Here is a 20,659-nt window from a genome sequence, read left to right as displayed (position 1 = left end):
TGAGGCCTTTCCTCTAGCCCTGCTGAAAGAGTGGTGTTTTTATATATTCAGCTTTAGTTACCTCATGACAGGACTTAAACATTCATGTCTTATTTGTTTGCTTCTTGCTGCAAAATAAAAATAAAATAATACTGGAGACAATAAAATTTTGCTTCTTCATGGAAAATAACTGTGTAGCATGTTTTGATATCTTAGGTATGCATTATCAAATATCACCACAAGGTGGAGACAAAGTATTCATGACACAGTATTCAGATGTTCTACAATAGACTTTTCTGTAGGTTGTCAGATTTTGAATAAATGTTAAAATATGTCTTTGACTTGGTTTGCAATTCAAATGAAAATGTTTCTGATTTTGTCTGTGAGCTTTTAAAGTTTCCTGCAATGCTTTAAAGAACAAATCTTAACTAAATATAAGAGGTTTTTTTGAGTTTCCTGAATAATCTAAAAATCAGTAAACACTTCAGTTTTTGTTGTTGTTTGTTTTGTTTTGTTTTACTTTTTGACTATTTCTTTTACCTTTTTTAGTAAAATAAATCACATACTCATTACGTTTTTATCAGCAAAGCTGGGATCCACTATTCTTTTTTTTTTCTTTGGTATTTTTTCTGTTATCTTGTAAATTGCCTATGATGTAGTGCTAAAATGTACAATTCACTGACTCAAAGATATAAGACATAAGATATATATTTGTCACATTTACATGTGAGAACTATATTGTCAGAAGTTTACCTACAGTCATAATAAGCTTGAATGTCATGGTAATTTTGGCCTTTTCATTTCATTCTGCTCATTTTATTCTGCATTGGTTAAGAGATCAGAAATTATGGTTTTCATTTGTTTCATTGGAGACACTTAATGTTTGTTTTTAGAAATATAGCATATGACAGATTTTCATTAGGGAAACTTTATACAACTTTTTAAAACAGCCAAAATAATTAAAGATCAAATGGATGAAAATTCTTTAAAGTTTTACACAATGTATCAAGTATTTCTAATTATATTTATATTTGCATTATGAGGTTAGTTTCTAGGTATTCACCAGGATTATTGTTCTTCTGTTATAAGGAACAACTCTCTGCTCCTAACACAGTAAAAACAAGGAACTAACAAGAAAGCAAGGAATGTAACGGGTTTAGATGGCATCAAGTCCTGGCTTTGCAAATCCCACGCACATCAGCTGTGCAGGATAGCTCAGTACATTTTTAGTATATGCCTGAAGCTAAATAAAGTGCCACAGCCTTGGCACAGCTTTGTGTGGTATCAGTTCTGAAAACAGCCTCAACAGCCACAGGTTGGTGGCTAATATCAGTGAAATCACACCTTATGAAGACCCTGGAGAGTCAGGTCCTTACGCATCTTCAGCCCCAGTTGGGCTCATTGTGAGACTCACTCCAGTTCACCTATTAGCCCAGCACTGAGGTACATGATGCACCCAGAATGGCTAACCAAAGGCTGGATAGTCCTGCTCCCCAAGGATCCTCAGAAGGGACTGGTCCCATTCAGCTACCGGGCAATAACCTGCCTCAGTACCACATGGAAGCTCCTGTTACGCATCATATCAGCTAAGATGAACAGACACATGGCTCAAAAAATGAACAGGGCCCAGAACGGAATTGGTGAAACATCAGAGGAGAAAACACTAGCTCCTGGTAGATAAAGCAATCTTCAAGAACTCAGTGGGGATGTGTGCTGTTCTGCATAGGCCTTAACTTGCTCTAGACACATCAAGCTATATGCCAGGAGTGAATGTGATATTGATTCACTGATCCACGCCAATAGGATCCTAAACAATGACACTGGAGAAGTGTAGTCGGTAACTAAGAGAGGGAAGGCAGTCACGACTGAGGGGATTGCACTACCAGAAGGCAACACCGCAGACATTCCGGATAGCTATAAGTATCTTAGAATCTCACAGGCAAATGTGAACCATTAAAAGGCTGCTAGGAAAGCCGTAACCACCAAATACCTGTGGAGAGAAAGGTTGGAGTCTGGAGTTCTGGAGTCAGTTGAATGGGATGAACAAGATCCAAGCAATCAACGCCTACACCCTGTCGGTCATCACATACCCTGCTGGGATAATAAGCTGGCCAAACGAGGAGATAAAAGCCACTGACATCAAGACAAGAAAGCTCTTCACCACGCATGGAAGGTTTCACCCCAGGTCCAGCACCCTGTAAGCCAGGTGAAATGAAGGAAGCTGAGCATTAGTGAATTTGAAATTCATTTTTGGAAAACATTAATGCTGCATCATCTGGACTAAAGAGCAGAGGGATGGGGGTGCATCAGTGGCTATGGAATTGGCATCTTGCACATCTGGAAAGGCATTATCAATCCTGAAAATTACATGCAGGTTTTAGAGGAATATATGTTACCATTCAGATGATGTGTATTCAAGAAAAGGCCTTGAATATATCAACATGATAATGCTAAACCACATACTGCATCTATTACAACAGCTAGTAGAAAAGCCCAGGTGTTGAACTGGCCTTCCTAATGCCCAGATGCCTCAAACATTTGACACATCGTTATATGAAAAATATGACAAAGAAGACAAAGGGCTGTTGAGCAGGTAAAATCCTCTATGAGACGAGAATGGGATAACATTCTTCCACCAAATGTCTAACAGCTGGTCTTCCAGACATTTACAGACCGTTGTTAAAAGAAAAACAGATGCTTTACAGTGGTTAATACTGCCCACACCCAACTTTTTTGAGACATGTTGCTGCCATGACATTTTTTCTTTTTTTTGCCCTTAAAATTGTATCGTCTCAGTCTAAACATTTGATGTGTTCTCTATATTCTATTGCAAATGAAATATGGGATTATTATTCAAAGTCAAAGTCAAAGTAAACTTTATGGTCATCTCTGCTATAACCAGTGCAGCATACAGAGAGACCAGACGACAAGGCTCCGGTTACATCAGTGCAAAAAAAGCTAATAAATAGATATAAAAAGGAGAAGAAAATAAATATACGCTTAAGTTACAATAAGAATTTACAAATGTGAACCATTAAAAGGCTGCTAGGAAAGCCGCAACCACCAAATACCTGTGGAGAGAAAGGTTGGAGTCTGGAGTTCTGGAGTCAGTTGAATGGGATGAACAAGATCCAAGCAATCAACGCCTACACCCTGTCGGTCATCACATACCCTGCTGGGATAATAAGCTGGCCAAACGAGGAGATAAAAGCCACTGACATCAAGACAAGAAAGCTCTTCACCACGCATGGAAGGTTTCACCCCAGGTCCAGCACCCTGTAAGCCAGGTGAAATGAAGGAAGCTGAGCATTAGTGTGTCTAGTGTCTGATACTAGACTGTCTGAATACCCACAATGAAACAACAAAGATCCATGAGTACATCAGGAAGATGGTCACAACAGATCATATGCTTAGTAATTGCCTCCTGGAGCAAAAGCTTGAGAAAAAGAGGAGCAAGAACCATCATGGAAGGACAGGCACCTGCGTGGTATGTACCACCAGCAGACAGAAGAAGTGGTTGATATCATGAAGTCCTACCAATGGCTGAACAAAGTGGGACTGAAAGATAGCAGCACATAACAGCAGGGTGCAAGATGGCATCAAGCAGGGGATGCATGGAATGCCATAACAAAGTGGCTGGCATACATACAGAAAACTCTGTGCCTGAAGTCAAAATGGGATATGCCTCCTAGGGTGGCTAAGAATGGCTGAGTTAAGATCCTGTGAGACTTCCAGATACAGATGGATAAACTGATTATGGATAATCAACCAGTCATAATAGTGGTGGACAAGTAGAGGAAGAATTCCATAGTAAAAGATGGTATTTCTTGAGCTTCTCATTTCCCTTTTTCTTGATGTTGCTATTACTCGGTAAAACTACAAGGGCAGAAAGAAAAGCAAGAGAAGATATGGAAGGTAAAGGCAACAGTAGTCCTTGCGGTAATCAGAGCACTTGGAGCAGTGACCCTCAAACCAGGTAAGTGGCTTCAGCAGATTCCTGAAATGACATCTGAGATCTCTGTCCAGAAAAGCGCAGTCCTGGGAACAGCAAAGATACCACACAGGACCCATAAGCTCCCAGTCCTTTGGTAGAGGATCCAAGCTTGAAGGATGAAGACTACCCGCAGGGTGAGTGGGAAATGTTATCAGATAAAAACATGTTAAAGCATTCAGACCCGCACTAGCAGACACAGACACCGTTTCTACCCACAAGCCATCAGGCTTTTGAACTGTTGACATTCTGCACACACCACTAGACACTCACTACAACTACTGCACTCTACACACTGTCACTTTAAACCTCACTGCACAGTTTTTCAGAAACTTTAAATACCAAACAATTGAATTAAATTCTCCTAATATTTAATAATTTAGTAGTTTTATTACTTTTATATTTTATTATTATTATTATTGTTATTTTCTTTCTTTAATATACCTGTACACTTTCTATAGGTTCATGTAAACCTGAGGAACACGAGCCTAAGAATTTCATTACTGGTAAATGTTGCTACACTGTTTAAATGTATATGACAATAAAACTTGAACATGGAACATCTCCACAAAAGCAGAGTTGAAGGAGGACAAAGACAGAAAAAGCAGATTAATAATGAAAATGAATAATAAACTAAAATTAAAATGCTGTTTAACATGGAGGCAAACTATTCTTTAACTTTTAGAAGTTTAATTCATCTCTCAGCCACAGTTTCAAATGCTGAAAAACAAGTATTGTGTCACCAAACCCTTTGAGGTTCATTACTGGAGTTATGTACTGAGGATAATTCACTCAAGAGGGCTGAGTATGGCACATCTTTCCTATGAGTGCTTTGTAAACAAAGAAGTCATTAACCTAATGAGCAAACTTAAGATGGAACACAGTGAAAGTTGTTTCTTGTTTTGTAATAAAGTTCAGTTTGACAAAAGATGATCAACACTTAACTCTACATATTTGTATACTTCTATATTTTTTCAATCTGATAAAATACCAACATTATTTGTGAAAATAAAAACGTATCGTGACATACACTTTATGCATATCTATACAAATACCAGTTCAAATGTTAAAATGTGGCTCAGAACCACCTCAAGAGGTAAACCAGTTTATCTATAATGGTTCAAGAGTCTTTAAAGACATAGAGTTAAGTGCTGTATGAAAGCGTGTTTGTCAGTGGGTGAATATGAGCGCTCAGTTAGAGTAGAAGAGTGCTATATAAGTACATATCAATTTATCTGCTTAATTTATGCTTAATATGCTGCATCACCTCAGTATAAGGCATATGTTTTGTTTAATCAACACAAATTTTATGCTCAAAAAAATGCTCCAAAATATGGTTCTTTTGTTCATAAGGTCTGCTACACTTGAATGGTACTAATGAGAGTGGCTAAAAGGAATTGCCTTGAATTCAGTTTAAAACACTGATGTTATAATATCAGTCTTATTTTATCATGTTTATTTCCCAGTGCCAATGTCAAGTTATCATGTCTTAGTCTGAGTCTCAGTGTGCATTACTTCCTGCGTTATTTTGTTAGTCCCCTGTCTCTTGTGCTCATCTTCACTTTTGCTTTCGTTGTCTTATTAGTCATATTTATTTCACTGGTGCTCCCCGGTGTGTTCCATCACCCTGATTACCTCATGTGTCATCAGTTTGTTGTCGTCATATCCCCTCATTGTTGTTGTGTGTACTCCCATCTGTTTGCCAGTGTTAGTTTTTCAGTTAGTTAGCCAAATATCCTTGCCAAATATAATGATATAATGACCTTGCCACTTACCAGGTAATAAAGCTGAGTTTTCAGTTCAAGTCTGTCTGCCTAGTCTTCCATTTGGGTCCTCTCTCTGCCTGCCACCTAGCTGGCTCATGACACAAAGCCTTGCTTAAAATTGAATGTGGCAAAGTGGAAAGCTGTTGTCAGATGTTGTCGGATTCCCATTCATTTCCTATGGCGGTCACTTTTAACCGGGAACACCACAGATGTAACAAAGTTGATTAAAACACTCAAAATTCAATGAAAGAGGTGCTCATCACTTTTATATGTTCAAGTGCATAATATGGAGGATGTCGTAAGGCCTCTAAGCAATCGGATGTAAAACACAATATTTATGAATTTTTACATTTGTAAATCGGTCAGATTTGACCCGAACACGACAGGAAGGCTATTTACCTCATAAAAGAACTTCCTCATCCACACATTATTTATTTGCTGCTTTAGTGAATATTACAGAATAGTAAAATGGAAATTAAAGATTTTTCTATTAAATGTTTCTTTATAATAGAAAGTGACTATGTAGATACTCTTTGTCTTAGTCTAGCCATGATATCAAGGTGTGCATTATCAAGTTTTACCACAATGTGGAGACAAAGTATATGTGACTGGAACATTTTCAGATCTGCTTAAGCATATTTTGTCATAATTTTGAACAAGTCTGTTTTTTTTGTAGTTAAGTCTGTGAGTTTTCTTAAGGTAATGAGAATGTAATACACAATGTTCCTGTAGTACAAATTGTATTTAATTATTATTTATTGATAGATTTAATATCAAGCAGCCTACAAGTATTAAACTCATGGAAAACATAATTATTCTTAAACAAAATCACATTTATTTGCCAAGTGTGTTCAAACATTTAAGAAACTAGAGTTGAGTAACAAGTGTAACTCTACAAAAATTGAGGATAGCAGTTGATAAAATAAGCAATAGTGAAATGGAATATTGAACTGTAATGTGTGTGTGTGTGTGTGTGTGTGTGTGTGTGTGTGTGTGTGTGTGTATGTGTGTGTGTGTGTGTGTGTGTGTGTGTGTGTGTGTGTGTGTGTGTGTGTGTGTGTGTGTGTGTTTAATCAGACCATATTAGATGTAATGTTCTGTGAGACATTTAATGTGCCTTCAAAGACACTAGAGGGCTGCAGATTACACAAAACGAAAGAGAGATGTACACTGCTGAATGAAATGAAGTCCATATAGTTTCAGTTTTAATGTCGATATGAATTCAGATTGTATTGCTAGCGCCCTCTGGTGTAGTCAGACTACATTCTATATTGTCCAGCAGTATGAAGAAGTAATTTTAATCTGCGATGTATACAACAGTTACAGACATCACTCTTAATTTTATGTGAATATTTAATGTTTTAAGCACTGAACCACACATTTCTTAGACTTCACATTATGTACAGATCAGGTTTAGACAATCACAATAAATTTGCAATGATTTCAGTTTCCTTTGAAATGACTTCATAAATGCCTTAAACTACAATGCAGAATTCAAGTTAGTTAATATCAAAGCGACACACACAGCTGACCTATAGAACACCAAAAACTAAGTTTACTTTTTATTCTAGACTTTACTACAATATTGGAATAAGAGCAAAAAGATTAGACTTTTTAATTAAAGTCTACTCTTTCTGGGTCTTGAATGCATTTCCCTATTCTCCTATTTTATACAAGTATTATCATTACCATGCAGTTATGTATAAGATAAATGGTGATATTTTGGTGCTAAACATGAAAATGCTCAATGAGTAAATTTGATCTTTTTAATACTGTAAAAGGGAATAGTTCTTATGTAGTGCTTTATAGAACATGCCTCATTCACCCATTCATACAAGCACTTTTTGCATCATGCCGAAGGATATTTGGTATGCAGACTACAATAATAATAATAATAATAATAATAATAATAATAATAATAACAATAATTTAATTACACATATTACAATGGTAAATACTCATTTGATGATAATCTCGGGGTCTTGTTCGCGAGTGATGGGAGAAGGGAGCCGGAGATCGACAGACGGATTGGTGCTGCGGCTGCAGTGATGCGGACGCTGCACCGGTCCGTCGTGGTGAAGAGGGAGCTGAGTGTAAAAGCGAAGCTCTCAATTTATCGGTCGATCTACGTCCCTACCCTCACCTATGGCCACGAGCTGTGGGTAGTGACCGAAAGAACGAGATCGCGGATACAAGCGGCAGAAATGAGCTTCCTCCGAAGGGTGGCTGGCCTCTCCCTTAGAGATAGGGTGAGAAGTTCGGCCATCCGAGAGGGGCTCAGAGTAGAGCCGCTGCTCCTCCACATCGAAAGGAGCCAGTTGAGGTGGTTCGGGCATCTGACAAGGATGCCTCCTGGGCGCCTCCTGGGTGAGGTGTTCCGGGCATGTCCCACCGGGAGGAGGCCCCGGGGCAGACCCAGGACACGCTGGAGAGATTATATCTCCCGGCTGGCCTGGGAACGCCTTGGAGTTCCCCCGGATAAGCTGGAGGAGGTGGCTGGGGAGAGGGAGGTCTGGGCTTCTCTGCTTAGGCTGCTGCCCCCGCGACCCGGCCTCGGATAAGCGGATGAAGATGGATGGGATGGATGGATGATAATCAGTGCATAAAAACAGTATCTTATCTGCAGGGCAACACCTGTTTAAGTTACATTATTTGACAACATAATTCTAAAACCAAATCAGAAATTATTATTATCAATCATTGTAGTACCTACTAAACAGTGTTTATTTATTTATTTAGAAAAATGAAATACAACATAAAAAGCAAAAACATTATAATTAACTTCAAGTGTGCATTTACTTTTTATACAATGGTATAATGACAAACACTAATGATAAAGTAACAACGGACACTAAAAAATATTACCTTCAGTCATTAATCAGATGTTAATTGCTTGTATTGTTGTTTTCAAAAATTGTTTGATTTCAGAAATTTTAATGTGCACTGCTTTTGAGAGAAAAGGATGTGACTGAGTAAACAATAACATACAATATAATTTCACATAACAGGAGGACAATGAAGGTGAAAAATGTCCAATGTTTCAATATGTTACATCAGATTCTTTTGAAAGAGTGCATTAAGATGAAAACATCCTAGTCTTTAAAAAGTTCAACACCTTTTCTCGAATTTCCTTTGTTTTCAAACCGTAGATGATTGGATTCAGTGTTGGGGGAAAAATTAAAGTTGACAAACCCATAAATCTTCTGAAATGGGGTGAAACATTACTTAGTCTATATGATATGATGGTGAAAAGACCAAGACACTCCAACAAGAGAAAAACAATCAGATGTGTTGCACATGTCTGCAGAGCTTTGGCTTTTGTATCTGATCGTTTAGATCTAAAGCATGTTATGAGGATCCGGAGATATGTATAGAAAACCATTCCATTAGCCACTAATTGTGAAAGAGCAACTATCAAAAGGCCATAGACATTGTTAATAGTTGTGTCAGCACAGACCAAAGTCAGCAGAGATGGATTATCACAGTAAATGTGAGTCATTTCAGATCGACAACGAGGCAAACGCAAAAGTAAGAAAAAAAGCACAGCAATTAAAACTAAACAACTCATCCATACAATGGTGATTATTCTCATGATATGGGCATTAGTCATCACGGCACTGTACTGCAGTGGGTAACATATGGCAATGTATCTATCATATGCCATTGCACTCAGACTGAACACAGTGCCTGCTGCATAGATATGGATAAAGAAAGCTTGAGCAACGCAAGCTGAGTATTGCATTATCCCACTGTTTCTCAGTATTTCTTTGATGAGCTGTGGAAAGACAGCTGATGAACCTATAAGGTCATTAATAGGAAGATTCAGCAGAATTAGGTACATTGGCTGATGCAGAGATTTATTCAGCACAATGGTGAGGATTAGAGTAAGGTTGCAAAATAGTATGATCAGGTAACTCAGAGTTGCAAAAAGAAATGCAGGAAAAACACTCTCAGAAGAGAGATTAAAGACATTAATCTGTAAAAAAGAGGATGCGTTGTATCGGTTGTTCATTTCTTAGCTTTTGCTACTTATAAAACTCAGAAATCAATCATCACTTCATTGTTTATTAGGGAGAAAATATTTATGCATTTCAATTTAGCAATCACACTAATGAACATAATAACAAAAAAATCATAAGAGGAAAAAACATTAAATGTTATGATTACATTTTATTCATAAACTGTAACCATGATAACTTCGTGCTGGATAACTGAGTCCATGTACACTATGGTTAAGCATTACACATTGTCTATATTATGCATTTCTGATAACATGTTATAATATTTTTGCCTGTAGTCTGGAATTCAAATACTCAAAGGCAACAGAGCAAAAAAGCATTCATTCACTTCAATGCACAATAAAAATTATATCTAAACCACATACACACAAAGCAGTCATCTTTATCGACTTATGTTAGTGCTGCCTTTGACTACCCGATAAAACATTCAAGGCTTTATAGGTTTGATTTTGAACAGCAGGCAGATCTCTGGAGTACTGGGTGTTATCTTAAAGCTCATCTTTAGATTGTTAGTTGTGACTTAAGCACTGCCTCACAGGGTTTGTGGAGAATCAAAAATGTATTATCATCTCACTAAGGACATGCACAAAAGTGCACGTGGAAATCAGACATAATCGGCCTAATTGAACATTGCAAAAAACAGTATGTGCTCTGTGTTATGACATTTATGCTTGGAACACTAACATCTATTCTTGGCAGGAAACAGTGGTGAAGATCTTTTATGTACAGCGCCACCCTATTTTTTTTCCTTCTTTCCTTAGAAATAAGCTAGACCAAAATGCTCACAGAAATGTTGGAATATTTTTATTATAGAGCTAATGAAGTGGATAGGACTTGATAACAGTCTGTATGGACACTATAGGGTCAGCAAATGCAACTTCAGTAATATTTCCAGTTGCCCATTTAATTGCAGTACTTGTAAACCTGTCAAAAACAAAATAAATAATTATCTCCAAAAGTTGATTCTGTTCGTCTGGACGTAGCAGAATCACATCAATGACACGACAAAGACTGAAGGGAACAGAGGGCTTAAATAAATGACTAATGATGACGACGATTGGAGACAGGTGAGTACACGGCTGAACTTAGACTAACTAATGATGCATGGAATGAACTGGAACATAATACACTGGTAGACAGGCTGGCACAGAAAACAGGAAGTGAAAAACATGGATGTGGAAAATAAACTGACCATGACAAAACTGAAAGCGCTGGGTCAACGAGCCAGGAACCCTGACAGAACCCCCCCTTCAAAGGCCGGCACCTGACGGCCAAAAGGAAGAAAGACCAGACCAGGGCGGGTGGAGGGGGTCCAGGACGGAGGGACGGAGTCCAAAATAAAACAGTCCAGGCAGGTAGCCAAAACAGTTCTGGCGGGCGGCCATGTGGCCAGCGGCTGAGGCGGCTGAGCAGGTCCGGAGGCCGACCACACTGGCGACAAGGTCCTGTCAGCGGCCTGGAAGGTGGCCGCTGATGCCGAATCCGACGACTGAAGAGGGGCGACGGGCCGGGCGACTGAAGAGGGGCGACGGGCCGGGCGACTGAAGAGGAGACCGAGCTGCAGGAGACCGGACGACTGGAGGGGACCGAGCTGCAGGAGACCGGACGACTGGAGGGGACCGAGCTGCAGGAGACCGAGCTGCAGGTGACTGGAGGACAGGAAACTGAGCTACTGTTGGTGAGGCTAACGGAGCTAATGGCTGAACTAAAGATGGTGACAGTGCTGCAGCCTGGGCTAGCAAACCTGGTGCTTGAAGTGGAAACAGATCACCTACCCTAACTAGGGATTGAGCTAGAGCGTGAAAAGCTGGATGAGGAGGTGGATGAAGTGGTAGATTGGCGGGTGGAGAGGCTAGCTCTTCCAAGCCTCTAGGGAGGTCAGGCTGGGTTCTGGCTGCCCTCAGCCTTGGCGCTGGGACAGGCACGGGAGGTGGCTGGACACCAGTTCCCCCAACTGAGAAACAGGAATGGGTGTGGAAGTAGACTGGGTCACAGCTGCCCTCCTCCTGGGAGCTGGCACAGGAGTGGGTGCTGGCTGGGCCCTAGCCACCCGAGGAGGTGCTGCAGGGACAGTCTGAGCCTTAGCTGCCCTCACCTGAGAAGGTGAAACAGGTGGAGTGGAAGGCATGATCTGAGCTGCCCTGCTAGCAGAAAAAGGTTGAGTAATGGGTGAGGAAATGGTGGTGAGTGGGAGAGATTACCAGGTTTAACGGTGATAATGTCTTTAGCAGTGGCCTGGGATGGTGGAGCAGTCTCTTCGGAGGCAGGATGTGAGTATTAATTGAATAATCTAGAATGTAATCACAGTAAACAGTCTTTTGCCTAGGTGAATGGTGAACAGTCTCTGGCTTGCGGTGTGGAAAAAGAAAAAATGAGTCGGTTTCGCTCACCACCGGACACTGCTGCTCCAAGCAGGAAGAGCGACGGCGACGCGAGCCTCGCTTCTCCGTTGCGAAAACAGCGGAGCCGCCGAACGCAGGAGCCTCCGTAGAGCCGAGGTGGGAGGCGGAGTCCTTGTGGCACAGCGAGGTGGTAGGTCCCGTGAATGAAGCGGCTGTTGGGCGAGCGAGGAGGGGAGCGGCGAGAGAGTAAGGGCCGAAGCGCGGCGAGCGACCCCAACTCTCCGCGGCGAATGCTCCGGTGCAGGTGAGGCAGCGGGTGGAAGCGGCAGGAAGCGCTGCCTCCTGCCGCTCAAAAAGGTCCGAGTCCACAGAGTGTCTTCGTGGCACGCGTGTCATTCTGTAAGGGCTTGTGTTGTGTGTGGATGCCAGGAAAGAAGGACCCTAACGCTGGACTCACAGATAGGTGAAGGCTAGTGTTTATTATGATGAGCGGATAAACAGGACATGAAACGGAGGACTGACTGAACTGAATACCTGACTGAACTGGCTGGCTGGACTGGAAACACGTATGGCGTAGACAACATCAATGACACGACAAGGACTGAAGGGAACAGAGGGCTTAAATAAATGACTAATGATGACGACGATTGGAGACAGGTGAGTACACGGCTGAACTTAGACTAACTAATGATGCATGGAATGAACTGGAACATAATACACTGGTAGACAGGCTGGCACAGAAAACAGGAAGTGAAAAACATGGATGTGGAAAATAAACTGACCATGACAAAACTGAAAGCGCTGGGTCAACGAGCCAGGAACCCTGACAGAACCCCCCCTTCAAAGGCTGGCACCTGACGGCCAAAAGGAAGAAAGACCAGACCAGGGCGGGTGGAGGGGGTCCAGGACGGAGGGACGGAGTCCAAAATAAAACAGTCCAGGCAGGTAGCCAAAACAGTTCTGGCGGGCGGCCATGTGGCCAGCGGCTGAGGCGGCTGAGCAGGTCCGGAGGCCGACCACACTGGCGACAAGGTCCTGTCAGCGGCCTGGAAGGTGGCCGCTGATGCCGAATCCGACGACTGAAGAGGGGCGACGGGCCGGGCGACTGAAGAGGGGCGACGGGCCGGGCGACTGAAGAGGAGACCGAGCTGCAGGAGACCGGACGACTGGAGGGGACCGAGCTGCAGGAGACCGGACGACTGGAGGGGACCGAGCTGCAGGAGACCGAGCTGCAGGTGACTGGAGGACAGGAAACTGAGCTACTGTTGGTGAGGCTAACGGAGCTAATGGCTGAACTAAAGATGGTGACAGTGCTGCAGCCTGGGCTAGCAAACCTGGTGCTTGAAGTGGAAACAGATCACCTACCCTAACTAGGGATTGAGCTAGGGCGTGAAAAGCTGGATGAGGAGGTGGATGAAGTGGTAGATTGGCGGGTGGAGAGGCTAGCTCTTCCAAGCCTCTAGGGAGGTCAGGCTGGGTTCTGGCTGCCCTCAGCCTTGGCGCTGGGACAGGCACGGGAGGTGGCTGGACACCAGTTCCCCCAACTGAGAAACAGGAATGGGTGTGGAAGTAGACTGGGTCACAGCTGCCCTCCTCCTGGGAGCTGGCACAGGAGTGGGTGCTGGCTGGGCCCTAGCCACCCGAGGAGGTGCTGCAGGGACAGTCTGAGCCTTAGCTGCCCTCACCTGAGAAGGTGAAACAGGTGGAGTGGAAGGCATGATCTGAGCTGCCCTGCTAGCAGAAAAAGGTTGAGTAATGGGTGAGGAAATGGTGGTGAGTGGGAGAGATTACCAGGTTTAACGGTGATAATGTCTTTAGCAGTGGCCTGGGATGGTGGAGCAGTCTCTTCGGAGGCAGGATGTGAGTATTAATTGAATAATCTAGAATGTAGTCACAGTAAACAGTCTTTTGCCTAGGTGAATGGTGAACAGTCTCTGGCTTGCGGTGTGGAAAAAGAAAAAATGAGTCGGTTTCGCTCACCACCGGACACTGCTGCTCCAAGCAGGAAGAGCGACGGCGACGCGAGCCTCGCTTCTCCGTTGCGAAAACAGCGGAGCCGCCGAACGCAGGAGCCTCCGTAGAGCCGAGGTGGGAGGCGGAGTCCTTGTGGCACAGCGAGGTGGTAGGTCCCGTGAATGAAGCGGCTGTTGGGCGAGCGAGGAGGGGAGCGGCGAGAGAGTAAGGGCCGAAGCGCGGCGAGCGACCCCAACTCTCCGCGGCGAATGCTCCGGTGCAGGTGAGGCAGCGGGTGGAAGCGGCAGGAAGCGCTGCCTCCTGCCGCTCAAAAAGGTCCGAGTCCACAGAGTGTCTTCGTGGCACGCGTGTCATTCTGTAAGGGCTTGTGTTGTGTGTGGATGCCAGGAAAGAAGGACCCTAACGCTGGACTCACAGATAGGTGAAGGCTAGTGTTTATTATGATGAGCGGATAAACAGGACATGAAACGGAGGACTGACTGAACTGAATACCTGACTGAACTGGCTGGCTGGACTGGAAACACGTATGGCGTAGACAACATCAATGACACGACAAGGACTGAAGGGAACAGAGGGCTTAAATAAATGACTAATGATGACGACGATTGGAGACAGGTGAGTACACGGCTGAACTTAGACTAACTAATGATGCATGGAATGAACTGGAACATAATACACTGGTAGACAGGCTGGCACAGAAAACAGGAAGTGAAAAACATGGATGTGGAAAATAAACTGACCATGACAAAACTGAAAGCGCTGGGTCAACGAGCCAGGAACCCTGACAGAACCCCCCCTTCAAAGGCTGGCACCTGACGGCCAAAAGGAAGAAAGACCAGACCAGGGCGGGTGGAGGGGGTCCAGGACGGAGGGACGGAGTCCAAAATAAAACAGTCCAGGCAGGTAGCCAAAACAGTTCTGGCGGGCGGCCATGTGGCCAGCGGCTGAGGCGGCTGAGCAGGTCCGGAGGCCGACCACACTGGCGACAAGGTCCTGTCAGCGGCCTGGAAGGTGGCCGCTGATGCCGAATCCGACGACTGAAGAGGGGCGACGGGCCGGGCGACTGAAGAGGGGCGACGGGCCGGGCGACTGAAGAGGAGACCGAGCTGCAGGAGACCGGACGACTGGAGGGGACCGAGCTGCAGGAGACCGGACGACTGGAGGGGACCGAGCTGCAGGAGACCGAGCTGCAGGTGACTGGAGGACAGGAAACTGAGCTACTGTTGGTGAGGCTAACGGAGCTAATGGCTGAACTAAAGATGGTGACAGTGCTGCAGCCTGGGCTAGCAAACCTGGTGCTTGAAGTGGAAACAGATCACCTACCCTAACTAGGGATTGAGCTAGGGCGTGAAAAGCTGGATGAGGAGGTGGATGAAGTGGTAGATTGGCGGGTGGAGAGGCTAGCTCTTCCAAGCCTCTAGGGAGGTCAGGCTGGGTTCTGGCTGCCCTCAGCCTTGGCGCTGGGACAGGCACGGGAGGTGGCTGGACACCAGTTCCCCCAACTGAGAAACAGGAATGGGTGTGGAAGTAGACTGGGTCACAGCTGCCCTCCTCCTGGGAGCTGGCACAGGAGTGGGTGCTGGCTGGGCCCTAGCCACCCGAGGAGGTGCTGCAGGGACAGTCTGAGCCTTAGCTGCCCTCACCTGAGAAGGTGAAACAGGTGGAGTGGAAGGCATGATCTGAGCTGCCCTGCTAGCAGAAAAAGGTTGAGTAATGGGTGAGGAAATGGTGGTGAGTGGGAGAGATTACCAGGTTTAACGGTGATAATGTCTTTAGCAGTGGCCTGGGATGGTGGAGCAGTCTCTTCGGAGGCAGGATGTGAGTATTAATTGAATAATCTAGAATGTAGTCACAGTAAACAGTCTTTTGCCTAGGTGAATGGTGAACAGTCTCTGGCTTGCGGTGTGGAAAAAGAAAAAATGAGTCGGTTTCGCTCACCACCGGACACTGCTGCTCCAAGCAGGAAGAGCGACGGCGACGCGAGCCTCGCTTCTCCGTTGCGAAAACAGCGGAGCCGCCGAACGCAGGAGCCTCCGTAGAGCCGAGGTGGGAGGCGGAGTCCTTGTGGCACAGCGAGGTGGTAGGTCCCGTGAATGAAGCGGCTGTTGGGCGAGCGAGGAGGGGAGCGGCGAGAGAGTAAGGGCCGAAGCGCGGCGAGCGACCCCAACTCTCCGCGGCGAATGCTCCGGTGCAGGTGAGGCAGCGGGTGGAAGCGGCAGGAAGCGCTGCCTCCTGCCGCTCAAAAAGGTCCGAGTCCACAGAGTGTCTTCGTAGCACGCGTGTCATTCTGTAAGGGCTTGTGTTGTGTGTGGATGCCAGGAAAGAAGGACCCTAACGCTGGACTCACAGATAGGTGAAGGCTAGTGTTTATTATGATGAGCGGATAAACAGGACATGAAACGGAGGACTGACTGAACTGAATACCTGACTGAACTGGCTGGCTGGACTGGAAACACGTATAGCGTAGAGACAACATCAATGACACGACAAGGACTGAAGGGAACAGAGGGCTTAAATAAATGACTAATGATGACAACGATTGGAGACAGGTGAGTACACGGCTGAACTTAGACTAACTAATGATGCATGGAATGAACTGGAACATAATACACTGGTAGACAGGCTGGCACTAGTGATGTGTCGGTCACGAACGAAACGGCTCTTAGAACCGACTCTTTGAAGTGAACGACGCGAACCGACTCCTTATTGGGATCCGCTGGTGTTTTTTTGTTTTTTTCTCTCTCTCTCTCACCCTCTCTCTCGCACTTTTTTTGTGCTTTGCACTGGGAAGAGGGGGGGCGGTAGTTACACTCTCAGTAGCACAGGAACAGAGCAGGAGGGAAACACAGAAAGAGAGCCAGGGACAACAATGTCACATTAGAAAGGTATAGTAATCATCCACAACTATTTTCATTTGCGGATGATAAAGGATTCAGAAAGTTTATTCATGCAGGCCTATATGACAGGAAATGTGCATCTTCTTTTTGTTTTCATATTTTAATTTATATTTAATTGTGTAGTGGTTTGCAGTGTTTTGTGTTGTTTCACTTTAAATTTGTTTAAAAGGAAAAAGCTGAAAATTTAAATCGTTAAAAGTTTAAAATGTAAATAGTTGGTTTTTGTATTATATGATTTATTTATTACATTTTATGTGGAGTGAATTAATAAAAGTATATTTACGGTGGCCCCTAAAGACAAAGCACGCACATACTCAAAAACACGTAAAAACTCCATAGCACGTACAAACCCCGAAAGCGCGTACAAACTCCAAAACACGTACAAACTCCGAAGCACGTACAAAACACAACAGAAGTGCTCCAGGATGTTAGGGGCAGTGTTGAGCTTTTGTTACCTAGTGGCTACATAAGCCAGGAAGTACCAATGACCGGATTTGGTGTGTGGTAGTAACAGGTAAATTAACATTTTTTTTTTAATTATTTGAATTATTTCAATATATGAGTGCTTGTGTATAAATACACAAACAACACACATATGCTTTCAATTGTGTAATTTAAGTGATCTAGGTAGCTCTGTTTGTACGTGCTTCGGAGTTTGTCTCTAGAGGACACCGTATGTATTTATATATAAACATATATAAATAAAACCACATTTTTTTTACATTAGTAATTCCTTTTGTGCATAATTTTATATTGTTGTTAATAATAAATAAATTAAAGCAACAAAACAACCTGAAGACCCGGATGGGAGCCGAAAGAGCCGGCTCTTTTTAGAGATCCGAGCCGAAAGAGCCGGTTCTCTAAAAAGAGCCGGAAATCCCATCACTAGCTGGCACAGAAAACAGGGGCTGTATCCCAATTCAGGGTCTGCAGCCTTAAAGTACGCAGCCTTAATGGTCCACAAGGGCCGCGTACTCAAAGACCGCTAAGGCCGGAAGTGCGAGGCTTGTGAAATGGGACGATCTAGCCTCCGTCGCGCTGCCCAGGTTGCCTAGCAACCATGATACTAACAGCTGGAGACGTTTCATACAGCATTATTTGACAGAAATGAAGTAGAAAATCTTTTGTTCATTTGTTTGTTTGTTTCTACATGAGCTTCGATTTGATAAGTATCTAAGGCTGAGACCACGGGACTGTGAAATCATGATTATTGGGCTTCATTTCTGTACTGAACAGTCATTTTAAGATTAGCTAGTAAATAACAATTAGCTAATGTTGTTCATGAGACTAAAGTCATCTCATTTTCAATCATTATTAGTTATTACAGCAGTGAATGAACTCTGTTATAAATACTGAGCTTCAGTAAGGATTCAAGCTGCATTTATTTGTATTTCCTGTCACCTTAAATCTTCACTCAAAGACAGGTTCCTTTGACACTGTATATATAAATGTATTATATATAAGAGACAAATATTGTTCTTTTAATATGTTGGCATTACTAACTTTCTCTCAGTGCTTACTTTAAATATCCATGAAATCATCACATTCTCTGTAAGATTAAGGTCAACTATTGAACGGCATATATTTTAAAGGCTTTAAAACCAAGTTAGTACTAATATCGCTAATGTCACATAACTTTGCCGACATGTGGCCAACAGTAATGTTTTAATGTTCTTCATTATTAAACATTTGCGCATAAACAAGTGACATAATATTCAGTACTTACTTTTACAAGTTTACTCTTCCGGCGCCCCTCTTCCGCCGTTTTTTTTTTTTCGGCAAAATTATCCACACCCACCGCCGCGCTATGTGTAAGGGGCTACTAGCCCAGCTATGTAGGGGTGAAGAGGCGCACAGGCTGCCTTGAACGACTAAAGGGTGGTGGGATCTGAGTCTGTAACCCCACCCCTTAGTACAGTTGACCCTGATACTTACTTCTGTAAGAATAGTTTTAGCTATCTGGCTGCTACAGGCACAGAAGAAGAAGAAGGGCTCCGGGGCCCAAACCTGCGAAACCAACAGTGCCAGGCGCGCTGAATATTAGCGCAGCCTCGCTTTCCTCTGTTTTGTTCTGCACCTAACCGGACAACTCGGGTGCCCCTACTCCAAGGCAACCTGGGTTGGACAGAAGCATATAACAACAACTTTTTAAACAACGTGGCCCCTTTTATTTGTTCGGATGGTCCTCGTAAATCAAAACTGATTATCAATCCTAACAGGGCCCCGGAGAGCAAACGGCGAAGGCCCGAAAACTCCCCCAGGACCAAAGAAATAAAAGAAATAAAATAAAATAAATCAAACAGGCTGGTGTGACCCAATTGTTGTGAGTCCTCAACCCCCCCCCAAACCACACTAGTCACAGACAAAGGGAGCAAAGATCACAATACAGAAGAACAATTAAGGTTAACACAGAAATTCCCTTATTTAGAATGGTTAACACAGTTTCATCACATTACTTGCAATATCTAAACAACAACACAAAAAAATAATTCCAGTCTTTACAATCCGATCCAGTGAATTGTTTCTGGTATGTGGACCCAATAAACAGTTCTAGAGGTAGCTGTCGCGAACCAGAGTTCAAGTCTGTTAGGCTGCCCAGAAATCCCACAGCCGGAATAGAACATCCAGTCACAGGTTCGCAAAAAAACAAAGAAACAAAGAACACAGAAACTGTACCTTCGCCTCCAGAGAAACGGGCGTGAAGAACCAGCGGGTTAGAAAAGAGCGATGCTCTCGCATACAGCCAGCTGGAGCAGGGTGAACGGCCAGAACGTCGTCTGAGCGGCAGGGTAATCCAAACATCGGGTCCGCGGAATGCATCGGAGCTCCGGCCGTCCCCGGCAGTGCGAAGCCAAGCCGTCCAACTCCCCTCCCGAAAACACGCTAGCTCTTCGCCAGGCGGCCGTGCTGCCTCGCTTTCTATCTGTGCTCTACAGTCAAACTCTGCGCTATCTCCGTTGACACAGCACCCCAGCGCCGCGCGCGGTGACCGGAGCCGGATTCCACACACAGGGGGAAACTCCGCATAGACTCACTGCGGCACCGTAACCTCCCGGTTACTCTTCGTTCGGGTTTGGTTCTGACCGCCGGACTTTCCTGGTGTCTTCGCTGTAAAGGCACGCGCGCGCTTCCTACCGCAACCCGCTCGCTCTCCCTCGCGCGTGCACGAACACTCCCCCAATACGTCACTTCCCCTTGGCTCATTCAGGCAGGCTGCTAAAAACCCTACATGGCAGTTCTCCACAAATTATAAGTACGTGCCCTCACATTTCCCCCCAACTAAACCCTGCCACACCAGCGACGTCTCCGGCCGTGCATCCCTGCAACAAACACAGAATAACACATATTAACTCACTTGTTCAGTAACACTCTATATCATTCACATACAACTTACATTACATTGCAAATGAACACAACAGTGGCCCACTACCTCATTTCATAACATAATCCTTATACTTTGCAGGGGGTACCCCTCTGGTTCGCCTCAATGGACGCTCAGACTGCAAGACTTCACCCTGCCCCTCCTGCATTTCGTCACTCGCCACTGAGGCCCCATCACTCTCCTCTTGTTCACCCGGAGTCAAAGCTGCTTGCACTTCCCCCGCTAAATCTGGCTCCAACCCCTGGGAAACACAGTTACCAACCTCGCCGACCCCTGGGGCAATGTGAGCGTTCGGATTTGACACACACG

At 44.2% G+C, this 20,659-nt stretch overlaps 1 protein-coding gene across 1 annotated transcript; it reads right to left on the bottom strand.

Moving 5' to 3' along the window:
- Positions 1 to 8,812: 8,812 nt before the first annotated feature.
- Positions 8,813 to 9,748, bottom strand: LOC134640682 (olfactory receptor 52D1-like). Its single transcript, XM_063492584.1, has one exon. It carries the CDS (start codon positions 9,746 to 9,748, stop codon positions 8,813 to 8,815), a length of 936 nt encoding a protein of 311 aa, XP_063348654.1.
- Between the last annotated feature and the right edge of the window lie 10,911 nt (positions 9,749 to 20,659).

This window comes from Pelmatolapia mariae, linkage group LG14 (assembly GCF_036321145.2).
Source record: "Pelmatolapia mariae isolate MD_Pm_ZW linkage group LG14, Pm_UMD_F_2, whole genome shotgun sequence".
Taxonomy (NCBI): Eukaryota; Metazoa; Chordata; class Actinopteri; order Cichliformes; family Cichlidae; genus Pelmatolapia; species Pelmatolapia mariae.
The sequence above is the reverse complement of the archived record's forward strand: the minus strand, read 5'-3'. Positions and strand labels throughout refer to the sequence as shown.